The sequence below is a fragment of the Epargyreus clarus genome, unplaced genomic scaffold, assembly GCF_041222505.1.
Source record: "Epargyreus clarus isolate Ecla_fem2 unplaced genomic scaffold, WU_Ecla_fem_2.2 ptg000008l, whole genome shotgun sequence".
Lineage (NCBI taxonomy): Eukaryota > Metazoa > Arthropoda > Insecta > Lepidoptera > Hesperiidae > Epargyreus > Epargyreus clarus.
This window is the reverse complement of record NW_027332216.1, coordinates 2,766,506-2,784,340: the sequence shown is the minus strand read 5'-3', so window position 1 is coordinate 2,784,340 and position 17,835 is coordinate 2,766,506. Positions and strand designations below refer to the sequence as shown.

Here is a 17,835-nt window from a genome sequence, read left to right as displayed (position 1 = left end):
TTTATGCATACTATAGGATCACAAAAAAAAATGTACATTTTACATTCAAATTAACACATCTTGTTATATTATTATGTCATTTTGAAATATCACATAAACATAAAACTTTTTTTTTTAATGTTTATTACCGTAATTAGAGATTAATTCCCCACATTTTTAGCTGAAAACAAATCCTGTGTATTTGGAAAACTTCATAATAAAAAGGTCAAAGTTTGTGGTTTACCAATTGACACTTTGCCAGTGCCGTAGAGTCTAATCCCCTCTCTGTGAAACGAGACCTATGCTCAACAGTGGGACTGTAATGGGTTGACGATATATGAAAACCAATGCATTACATCTGAATTTGATCAAACACACTGAATTCCTGTTGTTTCCATCGAACGTTACTTTGAATAACAAATCTTTCCAACGTCATTTGCAATGGTGAATGCTTCCGCACATTTGTCACTTTAAGTGAATTCGTGCATCAATAATACGAGAAAATGAAAGTGTGTCAGTCACTCCTGCACTACGATAACAAGTTAAGCGACCCCGAAATATCATTGACATTTGTGGAATAGGCTATCACGGATTGATACGGACTGATAGCGTAGATCCGAACGAATTTGGTTGGTTCGAAACTGCCTGTATCACGGCAGATGAAATTTCTGCATGAATTTGGAGATTTCCTACAAAATATTCTAAGCTCTACCAAAGTCCATGGAAAATTTCCACTCTACCAAGGGAAGAAGGGAAAAGCCCCGGTTCCACACTGAGACTTCGCAGTGATTCGCCGAGCCAAAAACGCAGCGATATAGTCGCGATGCTATAGCTATAGTCTCATTCCCCGCCCTACCCGCTCTACCACAGTATAAGGTAGTACTGTGGCTCTACTCTATGTCGCTTGTAACAGTCGTGCGTTATAGCGATGCAAACGCGCTACTGAGTTACTCCGAAAAGTCGCCATGTATAAACGCGCTTGAAACCATTATATAATTCAACATAAGCGGCTAGCACTCTAAGTACTATCAAAACATTACAAAATCATGGTTTAAATAAGCAGCGCGGCACCCATTTTACTGCTACTACCATTCTCAAGCATTCTCCTGGAACTTAGTTGAGATGGCTTTAGTCCAACAAGATTTATAAGGTTAATTTACTTTGTGCACACGACTCTATAACGTTAGAGGTCAACTTTTCGAATTTATACCTACAATAGATAATGGTCCATAAAAAAAAATATTTATCTATTGGTGTAACCAACCTCGTCTAGAAAATAAATCCTATGGGCGCATCTTCATCAGAAACATTTGCCGGTAAAGATAAAATTTCTGTAATGAGAGAGAATCTGTGTTTTAAAATATCCAATTTTGGGTATTAAAAGACTGACATCGGTAACAATTTTTATACACATGTCAATCAGTTCTATCCTATCTACCCGCAATCGATTAAGATTTTTTTGCCAAACCTGCGGGCTTAGATTATATTCCACAAAACAGTGAATATACTTTTCACACCCTTCAACCTAGAACTCAGTAGCCTTGCACTGCTCCGAAACTCTATATTTTGAAAATAACACACAAACTACTGCTAGACAGAAATAGTCGAATGCACTGCTGTAGATGCATCGCACCTCAAAATTTTATATAAGATATGACACCTGAATTAAACTAAGTCTTATACGAAACTAAGTCAGTACCGTATGGGACCCGAAAAAAAATAGAAAGGACCATTTACCTACTGATCGTCATATGAAGGCGCGAATTTAGTTTTAATAACTAATTTAGTAATTACTCTTATTTAGATCTTAGATTTTGCTCATTATCTGCCTACTGTATTTATCATCGTAGTGATATCATGGTTTCGCGGAAATGAAACAAATTGTTTCAACAAAAAAGTTCTCACAGCGGAAATCTTCGTAAATGGCTAAATAAATTAATTATACGATAATAATGAGTAAAAAATCCAGTAGTTGTAGCTAAGATTAATTATTATTTAGTTGTATTCCGTTACAAAATACATAAAGGACACAATATTGTCTAACATACAATGTACAATGGCGTACTGCCGGCGTGACGTGACGAAGGAGCCACCTTCAATTCCCGCTCAGACTGATATCTGTTTTATTTATGTGCTGGCTGACGATGTCAGTTACTCGAAGAATTAAAGATGAGAATGACATGTTTCGGTCAAACTCATGCTATCTCGCAGGTACCGTATTCGGATCTCTGTTTTGTATGGTGTGCATTTAAAGCAATTGATTTTGTACGGTGAGACAAAATATCGTTTCAAAATACGATGACCCTATAGTCTGATTCATAATTAGGTGTCCAAAATGTAAACAAAGAAATGTCACTGTCAAAATTAACAAGAAATAAAAACTAACAAATTCAACAAAAAACGAAATTTTTAACAACTATACACAATTTAACAAACGCGCTATGAAAACGAGAAAACATTAGAGTTCGATCACAATCACGAAAATTAATAAAATTAGCTACGAAACTTAAATATGACGGCACAAGAAATGTGTCGGATTCAGAGTGTGTTACCATTATCACATTTTAATTTTCTACCATAAACCTTGTTTTTTATTATTATTACTGTATGAAAAGAAATTGAGGTAATATAAATATTATAAAATGTGAATTAAGTTTTATTTATTTAGATAATTATTTTATTATTGTTGTATTAATTTATTATCGTCAAATATAAGAAACTACCATTTGAAACGTATTTTCTTGATAGGTCAACACCTTTGTTTACATTTTGGACACCTAATTATGAATCAGACTATAGAGAAGTGATTAATCGTTTATATTTTTTTAGAAACATAAAACGTTTATCATAATTAAATTTTCGAAAAAAATCATAGAAACAAAATGTATCAAAACAAATTAAATGTCATCATTATATCATATGTTTATGCATTATTTACTTTACAATTAAATTAAATGTTAGTACTCGTAACCATATTCGAAGTGCAAATAAAAATCAAAAGTAGTTTTAATGGCACCATTCTTGATTTTAATCTGTATTGACTTGCGGTATGCTTATGCCGATGCAATGTGTTTTATTATGTTGCAATCGGAATAATTCCAGAATATCCACTACCTATCTTACTAATTGTTATACATAAAACGTCTTGAATTAAACAACCGCTCACGAAATTAATGTCTGATAATTATAAAAAGGTACGTAACGTGCAATTTGGTTTTTATATTTGATTATATTTGTATGTTTATCGTTAAAGCAAGTGTGTGGATTTTTAATGAATCGGAACCAATATCAACATCAATCCATTATAAGCTAAGTACGAGTTGAACTCGCACACGGAGGCTTCAGTACCACCAAATGTTCATTATTTTTTACTTGTTTTTATTCATTTTATTATTTTCAACAATACTTAGTTATATGAAACAACAATAGATGGCGTTGGTGTGATGATGTATGATACGTAAACAACGTATAATAAAATTAAAATAAGTATATTAAAATATGTTTTATGGTTCTTATTTGTATTTATTATAATACCAGTTATAGTATTAAAGGGATTGTAAAAATTTCAACCGTCTTCCTAGTGCGGTTTAACAGTTAGATCTAAATATGCCGAAAAAATCCGGTTTGTTGTATGGAGACCCCCTTTAATATTCAAGTTTATTTTATTTTTAGTATTTGTTGTTATAGCTGCCACCGTTATGCCCCCTCTGTAAAAAATTCATGTGTCTATCAATTACGTTTCCGGAGATATAGCTCTGTGACAGACGGACAGACGGACAGACAGCGAAGTCTTAGTAATAGGGTTCCGTTTTTACCCTTTGGGTACGGAAGCGCCTAATTAGAATTAGGTCCACGGTGCTGACCAAGTGCGGATAGGAAAACTTCAAATATCTTTAAGAACTTTCTCACGCTTTCTCGTGAGATATTGTCTAACTTTGACACCAATTTTGAAATCAGAAATGAAATGAAATGAAACATATTTATTGTTTGTATAGGCCACCTGCGGCACTTGCAAATTGTCAGTTACAATATTTTTCTTAAACTACTACCGGAACGAAACGTGAAGTAAATGTTGGTGATACGAACCTCTGACTCCTAGATTCGGAGGCTGAATTTCAAACCACTAGACTATACTATCGCTTTTAATCAATGTAAGTGCAGTTAATATTAGCTTCGAACAGATAATTAGTCGAATTAATGTTTGCGTACATGAATACTTTTCCCGCCTACATTAAGGGCGGCTAAAGCCCACGGTGCGCGACCAGTCAAATGTTAGGAAGTTTGCGCAGGGCTCGGACGTACCAGCTGGAAATTGGTGGATCCCTTACACAACTGGTAGGGGAATTCATTTGAATGTATAAATTTATTTGAGTTTGTAGTCAGTTCAATTATGCAATACTTCATATTATCGTTACTGATAAATTATTCGGATGCGGTAATTATACGTACTCACTGACCTCCAATGCTAAAATAAACAATATCAGGAACGATTGGGTTCGTTATCAAAGTTGTTGCAATTTCAGATCAGAATTTTTCGTCTCGTACATTATTAATATGTATAACAATTGTGTTATCGACTGGCGTTTGTCGTCACATATAGCATAGCAGCATATCACTGTTGCTGTAGCAATAAAATTCGTATTGTTTGTAAAATTTCGGTATTTCACGTAATATGTACCTAATTATAATTGTTTGTTTCAGGAGGATAAACCTAATACTTGAGGCGAGAAGTACTCGAGCAATATGACGTCTAGGTAAGCTTGCATATTAAGTTTTTTATTTATTAAATTAAAGTACGAAAAGGTATGACGTCCACGTGGTAAGCGGCCTCTGTTGCCCATGGATATCTATCTTTAATCGACCCTATTTGGGTTTCAGTCCTGCCCGAAGCTGGCTAATTTTAGAAGTTACCACACCTTCATACTTTTAAGTATGTACTTATGATATTTTTTACTATACCAAGGGCTATCAATGCGACAGGATAACAAAAGAGTAACTGACTAAGCAGTAATAGATAGAATAGTGATGGCCAGCGTGGTGGATAGCTAAAGACTTTCTTAATTAAGGTGGTAGAACCCTTTGTGGTTCGACTCCGGTGGCACCACCGCCACACCTATTTCTACTTAATAACAGCAGTGTTAGACGCTGCTGTGTTCCGGTTTGAAAGGTGTTCGTAAGGGAGACAGACTTTTCCGAGGCGTTCCAGCTTAGTCCTCAGGGGTAGCGGCGCATCTGTGGCCGACCTCAGGTAGGAATATCTAATCCTATCTGGGGTTGATTACAGATGTCCATGAGCGGTAGTAGCCACTAAACATCAGGTGCACTGCATGCTCGTCTGCTACTCTTATATAATAAAAAAAAAATTAAGAATGAAAAATTAAGAATGACGAAGCAACAAGCGCTGTCGACCTGATGCTTAGTGGCTACAGCCGCCCGCCCATAGACATCTGTAATCAACCCCAGATAATATGTGTGACTAAGTTGAAACACCTCGGATAAGTATAATGATGATGTTAGTATTATTGATTGATGTCGACTCCCGTGTCACATTGTGGGCGAGGTGCGTTGAGCGGATGTTTATAATGCCCTATAAATTAAAATATGTTTCATAATTTTCTACCTACACTATGATAGCGAGCAATTAGAACCGTCTACAGGGTTTATTTAATTTCACTTGCCCACAGCTTTATTTGTTTTCAGTACGTCCCAACTTCGTATTAACGAAGTTAATATAATTTGCCTAGATTACGAGTATGTTGTTTTGTTTTGGTGTATATTTTAATTGTTAAGGGCTAAGATAAAAGATAGATGTCTTAAAAGTTGCAGTCCGATCCGTCACCCATCCTTCACCAATCCGTATTATGGGTTTCCTTATTACACGGGCTTATGTACGCGTGCTTGTCTCATCTGCACGTCTGAATTAACCTGCTACAGTCTCCGCACATGCAAAACTATCTAACGGAAACGGAAGGGTGCAAGTTTGCCTGCACATTTTGGACCAGAATTGGACGCGGGCACAATCCCACGTGATAGGAAAGCGTCCTGCCAGGCCTACCATAGTTTTAGGACGAGCAATAGTTAACATAAATAGTATTGCAGATATCCCGACAATTAACGAAATGACCGTATGATATGAAACTACACATACATATGTCTACTTCCATAATCCGCGAGAACCAGTCATGTAGCTATACGCGTCGAACAGCTTATTAAGATTAGGCTAACAAGATTTTTATATTGTCATTAAAAACACAATAAAGCACGGAGGCTTGTTTCATTAAAACTGTATTGGTTCGTTGGTTTCCATTTGCGCCATTGATTAGTTTACGAGAAGTAAATTGATTGGACATTAGCCTTGTTTCTCTGATGGCGTCTGTGTGGGTGGGCTTTAGAGAAGTCTTATTTTATTTTACAGTAAAAAGGATTATGATGAATTAGTATGTTAATTTTAATCAAGGGAATATTTAAATACTGTTTATAGATATACACTAGAACCTCGGATACCTCACTTAACACTGCCTTAGAAATAGTTACAGCGGTGCCACAGAGTCTAACTTCAAAGGGTTCTATCAACTTCGTTAAGTTCACCGGGCACGGGTCTCCTTTTAGAATGAAAGCGTTGGACAGTAGTCAAATATGCTGTATACATGGGCGCCGCCAGGGATATATTCAGAGAGTTGTATAGACGTTTGTGCCGTAACCTGTACCTACTATCCATATGGTATTATACTTATTGTTTGGTCCTGGCGACCTTTTGTTTTTTTTCATCGACATACATATAAATGTTTGTTTCGCACATTTCACTGATTATTTGGTCCTGAAGAACTTTTTTTTGCTGATAAACATACCAGAGATTTCTTCGAAAATGTACTGTCTTTCCGGCCAGGGGGATGCAATGCACCCCCTTGTACCCATGACTGTATAAGTACGAATTTGTAGGCTTCACAAAGAAAATCATAGAGGATCGTTATTACATCGAGAACAATCTTGGAAAGGATAGTACAATACAAACATATTGCGTGAATAACGTTCTTTACAATAAAATTCTGATTACGTATGTAAACGTTTTGTAATCCCTAAGCTGGGAGTAATGTTCTTTGTTCCGTTTTTGTTTTGTCCTTAGAGAATTGTGTTACATTGGAATGTCGGCACTGAGTCACAGATATACGCGTATCTACTATATTTTAGATATATTTCTTCCAAGACGAGCGCTCCGAATAACCCTAGATATTTTTGGCATAAAAGTTAGCCAGGCGATTCTCCGAAAAGTCCCCTCTTACGTAAAGGTCTCGTAACAATGATATCATCCCGTTCAAGTGTTTCTAATATTGGTTCATCAAGAGGAACATTTCACTTTAACCAATATAATATACATCTTCATTTATGAATACAATTGAAACGTCTGGTTACCGCGCTATTTTGGGTATTTATGTGGCTTGCTCTATGTTATAGTAAGCATAATGAACAACATCTTTGCAGGTAAATGATAATGTCTGGAGGAAAAAAATCGACTCAGATTAAGCGAACCTCATTATAATTTTGTTGCTTTACTTGAAGCAAGACTTTGTTCGCTTTTGTTCCGGGGCAGCATGTCGCAAAGTTGGAAATAACGCTCAGTTTTGAGCGCTTGAGCCCTATGGAGGGGCGTTAACCAACCCAAAAAAATTGCAGGGCGCTCAAAAGGTTTTAGGCACGATGGCTGATTTATGCTTTTGTAATATCTCCAATTAGATATTTTTAAATGTAACGGGTACTCACGATGCGCAATATTTCGACGAAGTTGCATAGATCACAGTGACTGTGATCAAAACAGTGAGCAAAACTGTTAAATGTTTTGTGTTCGGGCCTGTTAATTTGGCCCGTCTAAAATGCTCTTATGGAATAAGTTTGAGAACTTCTGCCCTAGACTATGGTATGTTTATAGCCAAAGTTACTTGGGCATATAATAAATAAATACATGTGAAATAGATTTTACGGTTTGACGTCATACATTCGAAAGGTGTAGAGTTGAGACTGAGGCGTCTTTACGGCGTCGTTTATCATTATTTAACTGTGAACATAAATGACAATGGATAATAGTTAATGCAAGATGAATAGGCAGTTAAAAATGATTATGATATGATAATGTTTTGTACATAATAATATTTATAATAATAGGGGGCATAGATATTCTCGTCGTATTAAATGACGACGACCGCAGTCTTTGAGTTTGCTCTTGAAATGTATCGCAAAACAAATTCGCTTCTGTATTCAATTACATTTTGCTATAAAAGAACAGGCCAAATTATGCGGAGTTCTTTTTTTGCTTGTGATTCATTTTACAAAAAAAATGTGCCCTGCTTGAGATAAATACCTACATATTTATATTATTATAAAGAGAACGAGACTCGACATAATTAGGTATGAGGTTCTGGGAAAATCTAATTTACCACCGAATGTTCTGTTAAACATTGTTTGTCTGCTAAACATTGTTTAGGTATTATTTTTTTTAGTAGATTTTCTTTTATCTACTTATAAACTTTGAACATATCAAAGTTGCGAGCAGACGAAAAACAGCAATTAGTCTACCATTACTTTGCAAGGGATTCCGGTAAAAAGAATTGGCGAAATAAACTCTTTTATTAGAGGATTTTAGGGATTATTCTAACTCGTTATGATCTACTACTATGATGATTTTTACTACTCGTATTCATGATGTTGATATCATCACTAATAGTATAGTAGTAAAGTGGGTCATATCGGCGTTAGAGTTTTAGTTTAGACTAACTCGGTTTGTCACATGATTGATATCTCAGGTTTGACAGAATCTCCAGCAATGGACTTCCTTACTCTAATCGATGTATGTATTACTCATTATAATGTATTCCCAGGTTGGACCGGCTGTTCGTGCTGCTGGAGGCGGGCGCCGGGCCGGCGACGCGGCGTGCGGCGGCGCGGCAGCTGGGCGAGGTGCAGAAGGCACACCCCGAGGAGCTGCACCGGCTGCTCGGCCGCCTCATGAAACACCTGCGCTCGCCCGCCTGGGAGACTAGGATCGCTGCCACACAGGTAAAAACGATACATAATATATAATTCAAGGTCGACTCCGGCGGCACCACCGCCACATCTATTTCTGCCTCATAACAGCAGAGTTAAACGCTGCTGTATTCTATTTTATGGTGTGGTAAGCGAGACATACTTTTCCGAGGCGTTCCAACTTCGTCCTCAGGGATAGTGGCGTATCTCTGGCCGACCTCGGGTAAGAATATCTAATTCTATCTGGGGTTGATAACAGATGTCCATGGGCGGCAGTGCCACTTACCATCCGGTGGATTGCATACTCGTCTGCTACTCCAATATTATAAAAAATGATTCTTCAAATACCGTAGTCGTAATGAAATACTACATTCCAGTAAGCGATCTGTCTGTGACCGACCTGGGGTTAAATATAGATATACATGAGCAAGAATGGACACTTATCAGTTTCACTCCATGCTCGTTTCATAATTCTTTTAAATCCTTACTTTTCCCGTTCTTGGGAATTCTACTTTTGTTATCGTTATCGTATAAGTAAATAATATAAAATATTACATATAAGCACTTCAAAATTTACCTACATCACTGTATGCACATTGGATGATTGAATGATTTGGAAGTTTCGATCGATTTATCGCTACTCTTACCAAAGCGGATCTGCGAACTTTGCACTCTGTATTATTATTAATTTGTAAGCATTAAAAGTTGTTTTTGTATCGGGCCGATAACCCCTCGCCTCAAATTTCACAGTCCAACGAACGGTTGCATGACTTCATTGTTAGTGTTTTAGTGCAGGAGGGGTTATCGTATTTATCACAACTAACCTAGTTATCAGGTACGCTGATTTTTTATTTAGTCCTCATCACCCTTTACCACCCAGCTGCTGGGTACAGGCCTTCTCTCAAAGTTAGAAGGGTCTGGGTGCACACAAATGGGGTAGTGCGGATTGGTACATTTTATAAAACTTTGAGATTATTTTATTCAACTCAGCCGTTCGTATCAGGTAGGTATCAGGTTTTCTAACGATTTTTCCTTCACGTTAAAGCAAGTTGTGATTTGTTTTTAAAATTACAGATTACAGAGTGAGAGGCCGAATTTTAAACTAGACCATCCCTGTTCCTATGACGTAGCGTTTTTAACACGCTTTTATTAGATTTTAGCAGTTCATAACTATTCTCTCATTGCTCTGAATTGAAACTCTTATTGTTAATTAAAATCATTTTCTAGTTTTTAGTTCGATTAGCAATAAAAGCGTGTTATTTTTAGTTTTTTAAACTATTTTGTTTTTATATATGATAATTGTTTTCTGTTATCGCAGGCGGTGGAGGCGATACTCTCGAACGTGCCGGAGTGGCATCCCCCGCCCGCCAGCGCAGTGAAAGGTAAGTTTGTAACTTGTAAATATTGCAAATTACCACCTAGTGCGTACTGCTTACACTTCTATGTATTTTATTGCAAAACTGTTAATCACTAAAATAGGTCTCATGATTTTAGTTTTATGACGGTTTTGGTCTGTTTGACAGATTTCACGTTTATCATGTATGGAAAATTTAAGAACTTTAATGAATAGTGTAGTATTTTGACTATTTTATTTAAAAATAGTATACATACAATACAATATTCATGTATTGCGCTATCATAAACAAACATAACAATTTATATTACATTAAAAATCGTCTTACGAATTTTCGATCAGGCCACGTGTCCTCGCGCGAGTTTAACACATTTTACCCATTACAAAAAGTGCAAAACACCACTAAATAAGTTTTTACTTCAAAAACTTGATTATGAGCACATGCCCCCAGATCTGCTGCGCATTTAACGAGCTCGAACTGAATAAAAAGTATCGATAAATAGCATACCTATAGGAATAATGCGGATGGTAGGTACAATAGCAAGTGACATGATTGACAAGTGACAAGTGTCAGATGCGAGCGATGAAAAGTGAGATATAATCATGTTTACATTTCATCATGGAAATTGAGCTGACAAGCCACAAGGTGAATTGATTTGGGGCTCTGTTCACCTTACATCAAATCACCATTACATTATGTTTACAAATTGTGGACGTGTTTTCTTGTGTCAAATGCGATTCATTTCATTCAATTGCTACGTTGTCTGGTTTATTCCTTATTATATTGCTCTCATGTACTTAAATTGTAATGTAGGTCTATGCGACAATGCCTACATTAACATTAGACTCCTAAAAGATTTAATTTACGGTACACAGAGGCAAACGTCGTCTCCTAGGTCAGATGCCCACCCTTGCATAAGTATCCCGTCCGCCGCACGTTGTAAGGAAGCGGCAAAATTCTACTCGCGCCCCGGGCGGAACATTTTAGGGGACGGGCAAATAACTTTTTACTTAACCTATTACATTAAAAACCATGCTAAGCCTTATTATTATGTACTGCCTGTACCTATTTTGTACTACCTACGGAGCACAACTTCGTGAACACCCTAAGAGCTTACAACTGTGAAAAGTAGGACCATTGCTCATACCTGGTCTACGTCCAAATGTATTTTGTTGTACATACAACATCCTAGTAATATTTAATGCTACTCGTTGTTACCATAATGACCAAATACCGCCACTTATGTATATAAGTACTATTCATTATATCATCGGTCACAGAAATAACCGCCTATGTTGACCTGTGTGTCAACGGGTTTAAATGATGCCCCCATACTGGTTAAATGAGTCACGATTCCTTGTTAATTCATATAACAATTATTAATATTGTTAATACTACCCATAAATTCATAGTAATAAGATGACATCCGCTGATAATAGTGGATGCCTTTTGTTTTTACAATCCGTAGTATATTACGACTTGTCCCTGTAGTTCCGGGACCAGAATAGGGCTACGGTATCCCCTGCCTGTCGTAAGAGGCGACTAAAAGGGGCTTCCGGGGTTGCGGGCGGCAAGAGTGGGAGCTCAAACCGCCCGGCCAGCAACCCCGGGAAGGACGGCGGTATGTGTGGTCGCATACCGTCGTATGTATTTGGTGATAAAAAAAATAAAATGTAAGTATTGAAACTTATGTATTTTATAAATAAATGTTTTGTGTTATAATTTGAGAGTTGGTAAAACCAATATGATTCGACCTGGTAGGTACCACGGCTTCACCTATTTCTAGCGTGAAGCATTTCTTGTATTTAGGTGGAACGGGGAGCAAGGCGTCTGACTTGTATATAAGCTGACATTGGAGTGCGTCGCCAGGGTGCAGTCAATCTAAAGGTCGATGAGAATACGAATAAATAATAGAATTGGAGTTATACCTTTGACCACACAAATGCGTTGTCAGTAAATTGAAGTGCCTCGTATATGTAATTGTTTCCCCATTATTTTACTGTATAAAACATTTTCTTCAAACGAGTTATTTTACAAAGTAGAATTTGTCATGAAAGAAGTTTCGTTTAAGCCTTGTTATCGTTTAAAATTCATACATAGTATTAAAAGCTTATGATAAAGATGACTCGAAGAAAGGAAAATATAAATATTATGAAGTCGTACAGGAAAATGTTGTTTTCTTTGTCCGGTTCAGAATCGAAATAACTCCTCGGCGTATCTATGTTTGTCCGACCTTGGAACTCTTAACCGTAATAAAAATGATCTGAGTTTTATTTTAAGACCCGAAAGTCGCTGATCGGACGTAGGTGCATTTCTTCTTTGACGACTAACTAAAATGTATGAGGTGTGACGTCCGTTATTAATATCTATCGGATGTTTAGACCCTTTGGTAATTGTCGGTCCTAGTCAACATTTGACATTTTTCTTCCTTTTAGAAATTGTCTACTACTTGGGCACGGGTCTCCTCTCAGAATGAGAAGGATTAGGCCATAGTCCACCGCGCTGGCCAAGTGCGAATTGGTAGACTTCAAATATCTTTCAGATTTTTTTTATAAACCTCAGGTATGCAGGTTTCCTCGCGATGTTTCCATTCACCGTTTTAAGCAAGTGATACTTAATTTCTAATTTCTTATACGCACATAACTTCGAACCTGGGACTCCTCGATCGAGAGGCCAAGTTCCTTAACCACTAGGCTATCACTGCTTATTATTTCGATAATTAGTAAGCAAAACAAGGATACATTGATCTATTAATAATGAACGTATGATGAGCTGCGTGGTGAACCGGTCAGTATAGAGTCATTCACAATGGTCTGGGTTAGTTTCCCGGCAAGACATTTAAAGTTCTCTTCGTTTTCTGGGAATTTTTATAGAGCTCTTTCTGTGTCTTCAAGATATTCACCACTTGGGGTATACAAGTATGAGATTATGAACGTAGAAAACTAATAAAAAATATAGTTTACCTATTTGGATTAATATTGTAATGAAATTAACATAAAAGCTATTATGTTATCTAAAAGTGTTTGCATGTCCCATGTTAATTGCTAATTGCAATTCCATATTGAAGAAACTACATTGGAGACTAATGGTTATTAATGTCTGAATGTGATAAAAATGTGGCACATGAAAATATCTATGAGTGTATGTATTTAATTTAATTTTTTTAAATTACAGTTTATTCTATAATTATCACCCCTTAGTGTATGTATTTAATTTAATTTTTTTAATTACATTTTATTCTATAATTATCACCCCTTAGTAATAATTAATCTATTCAATGTTTTGCCAATGGAATTAGACCATTGCTGCCTATTTTAAATTGTCAAATTAGGTAGATAAATTTTAATTGATTTAATTTGAATTCGGCAAAATTATTTGTATTACAAAGCAATACGTACATGACGTAGAAATCAAGGATCTTAGATTTTATTATGTATCGATCCAATCCTAAGAGGGTTCCTCTATACGTTGATTAAAGAAGCAGTAACGACATATCACCAGGTCAACTTTTTGGTACAAAGCATTTTTTGTGCAGCAAACAGCAGTTTTACAGTAACGGAATATGACACAATCATAACAATATCCTTGGAATAATATTATTTATGATCAGTGTGGTATTTTAAACTTATCTCCACGTGTCACCAGTATCTGTCTTTTGTGGTTAAACGCACGTGCCGATGTCTTATTGTGTACACACAATGTCACATATCTGAGATGAGATCCACAGATTCCTTAATGACCCTATTGCGGTCATGCTAATATTTCAGTTGTTCGGTGAAAAATATGGAATAAAAATCAAATGGTGTCTCTGCATTTGGTTCAGGGAGCTTGGCTCGTTCGTGCGTGCCCAAAAATTAATATGTTTACGTTTTTGAAATTCAAATATACACTATCATAAATATTGTATTTTTTCCAAGAACAGTCAGGTAAGGAAATGTTTTTATTGTTTTTTTTATCGTTCGTATAAGTAATAAATATTTATTCAATTTGTTACTGCTGCAATAGTATTAAGCTCTTATATAGATTGTTGATAGGCCCTGTCGGTAATTCCCTGTAGTACCGGGATCAGAATAGGGCTACGGTATCCCCTGCCTGTCGTAAGAGGCGACTAAAAGGGGGCTTCCGGGGTTGCGGGCGGCAAGAGTGGGAGCTCGAACCGTCCAGCAAGCAACCCCGGGAAGGACGACGATATGTGTGGTCGCATACCGACGTAAACACCAGACGGTTTGGAAGGAGCCAAAAGTGCTCCCCCAGGGCAGAGCCCGATCGGGCATCGCGCTCGGAGGCCTCCGGTTGTGTTCCCTCGGAGATCCCGGAGTTCTCCAAAAAGCGTTGAGGGCGGCCACCGGGGGGGTTTTAGTGCGGTAAAAATCCCACATAACCCGGCGTCGCTCCCACGTCGTCGGGTACCTTTTGAAGGTTTCCCCCTCGTAAACAAAAAAAAAGGCCCTGTCGGTAAATACATAGGTACATACGTGCCTTCCCTCGTGTTACAGTCTTCTCTAGAACTGTTGAGAGGTTTAATTGCGGTAATTTATAGTGCGTTTCACAACATTGATGTTGTTATTTGTACGGTACATTTTTAAATCATGCTTCGAAAAAATGCGTGGTCTTAAAATAGCTGCAGTTCCATTTAGGTACTCTCGTAGCGTAAATCAATAAAGTTCAACGTTGTTTTCGTAGTTTTTATTGTATAAATAGCTTGTGAGACATGAACAATTTACATTTTGTTTACAGATGAGGCTCTTATAGGATTTCCATTTTATTTCAGTTTGAAGGACGTAGTAAAATTGTCAACAATTTTATGATGTTTACGGGTGAAACTCAGGATTTTTGTTGTGATTAGACGACTTTCATAAATACTGGACACTCTTAGGCAGTGGCGAACATCTGCGATCGATATCATTTGGACTGCCTTTCTATAATATGGAGTTTCGTGCAGATGTACAAGGACGGAAATGATTTTTTTTAAGCTTTGAATATGTGAATAAAAAATAATTGGCTAGGTATATCAGTTTTTAGTTTATAGACATTGTTCTCAAGGACACAGGTCAATTACATGAGAATATAACAAAAATCTTTAACTAAAAACATAACAATCGTTCTTTGTTAAGTTGTACCCATGTAACGCATTTACGAGTATGTACCTATTACAAATTGTATTTTGCCAATTTGGTTTTAAATGCGTTAAATGAGTATACATTTATTATGTGCGCAGGTATTTCATTATGAAGTATTTTATAATATATGTATTTGTGTTGGTATAGAGGAAGACACTGAGCCGGAGGACTGCTCGCGACTTCGATGCGAGACGTTCGACATCGAGCGCGTGTTGGAGAACGGCGCACACCTCATGGGCTCCGAGGGCCACGAGTACGACCTGGACGAGGACGGACTCTCCATTGCTGGTACTGATGCTGATGTATCGTATGTTGCGTCTGGTCAGTGTGGGAAATACTGCCGGGTATATTGCACTGTTGCATATAGTGGCAGATTCAAACGACTTTGAGTGGCTGAAAGGGGGTTTTGATTTAAGTACCTATATAATTTTTAGATTTGGCCCCCCAAAATCCATAAATTATGTACTTAAATCCATCCGTGAACTTATACAAATAGAAGTTCCTAGCCTACCTCAAAATCAAAAATGATATACCTACTCAAGTCCATCTGGGAACTTCTTTTTCGGCTTAAGCCTCCCAAACGTAAATCCTGGATAAGCCATTATACCATCTCTATATACAGTATATTGCCAAAAAGTAAAAAATAAGATTTTAATGACCTTCTCTTCACCTGCTCTTTCATATTGTTCATAAAATATTGTCTACCAAATTCATCAATAAATAGAAAGGAAGTGCCATTTTAATCTTTTGACTGCGATATTTATCCAACAGATGTAAAAGAGCGACTGGCGAAACAAAGACAGCAGCTAAACCAGCGGTTCGGGCTGGACGTGGCGGCGACGCTCGGCATGGACATCTCCGCCGTCTACACCAACGACGACCTGTGCCCGCCGCGGCCCGCGCCAGCCCCGGAGTCCACCAGGGTGAGATTCTGCAATACCTATTTTTTCCTACATTTTCAGATAGTCAAAAATCAATATTTTTCATATAGGTATAGAAGTAGGAAATATGCAGAAAAAACAGGTATACAACAATAAGTATGCATCAAGAGCGATTAATTGTTTATTATTATTTTATTTGTTTATTTTTTTATTAATGTGCATGTTTAATATTCTTTAATATATAAGTTCACTTTAAAAACCTGGCAGGTATGCCCCTTTATTCTAAAGCTGGCACTGAGCTAATGTCACTACCATCCATGGACAAAGTACTAGTCCTCCCAGTCAATTTAAGTTGTTTTTCTACTATTCTATATCTGCTTATATATTTTAAACCAGAATATATCAATGTAAAACCCCCTTCTAAAATGCAAATGAATGTTTGTTGCCCCCTATGAAACCATACCTTTACCCATTCGTTACCCATATCCATGTACTACACATTTCGAATTAAAGGTAAAATTTAAATATTTTTACCCTACTTTTTACAATGTTTTTTTTTATTCCAGCGGCCAGTCCAGGAGCTGGTGTCGTGCAAGTCGCTGAGCTCTCGTGAGATGAACCTAGCGAAGCGCAAGGCGCGGCTCGCGTTCAGCAAGCAGAAGTCGCGCGACTGCTCCGAGGAAGGCCCCTCCGCGCCCCCCACGCCGCCGCTCGAGCCCGACAGGAAGAAGATCAAGCTGGAGCCCAATGATGACTATTTGTGTAAGTTGTATGCTGTGAGTCCGAGCATCAAGTTTGCACACGTAGCAAAACATTTTGAAATTATTTTGATTCAGGTATACATTTTGTGTTAATAAATTCGTTCTAATACAAGCAAGTTGTTTAGTAGTATCTTTCACATATGTTTCCTTCATTTCTTTAGTATAGAAGACATTTAAATTGCTGACTTTGGTAGGCTAAAAGATATCGGCTTCAAATAATATATGTTTTTCATAATTTTACGGAAACCATGTATACAGCATGTTTATTAGGTACTAGTATCACAAGTGATATACTTGTGTTGTATAAACAAATTTAATTAATTATGTAATGGAATTAGTTCCGTAATGGATTAGTTCCGTAGCTATGTTTTGGCTAATGCTAATGCGTATTGGTTTTGCGTATTGGTCCGCGCCCGTTGATTGAAATCCCCGCGCGTGTCAACAAAGCATTATCATTCGCGCGTTGTTGTAATTGGAATGCTTGCAAATTATGCTATTGTTCCATTTTTGTTGATGTTTCAGTTCATTCGGTTCATAGTTTCCGAGATTTCTATACTTGGTGAATGTTTAGAGACAAGCCGCTAGGTATATGGTGGTTACCTTTTAATTATTTATTGTTGACGAAAATTCACTGGTCATTGGTTGTTAATTAGGGAGGTAATACACGAGCGATAGTGAAATAATAAGTGACAGTTGACAACAGTTTTTTAGTAACGGTCCCCTC

The 17,835-nt window shown here is 37.1% G+C and overlaps 1 protein-coding gene across 1 annotated transcript in view; it reads left to right on the top strand.

The window, feature by feature from the left end:
- Hel89B (histone acetyltransferase 1) overlaps positions 1-17,835 on the top strand; it is a 39,849-nt gene that overhangs the window by 2,559 nt on the left and 19,455 nt on the right. The window contains exons 2-7 of the mRNA XM_073075604.1: positions 4,681-4,733; positions 8,850-9,027; positions 10,313-10,376; positions 15,617-15,757; positions 16,241-16,392; positions 16,917-17,112. Of these exons, the coding sequence (XP_072931705.1) occupies positions 4,723-4,733; positions 8,850-9,027; positions 10,313-10,376; positions 15,617-15,757; positions 16,241-16,392; positions 16,917-17,112 (742 nt within the window). The 5' untranslated portion in view covers positions 4,681-4,722. The remainder of the gene's footprint in view (positions 1-4,680; positions 4,734-8,849; positions 9,028-10,312; positions 10,377-15,616; positions 15,758-16,240; positions 16,393-16,916; positions 17,113-17,835) is intronic.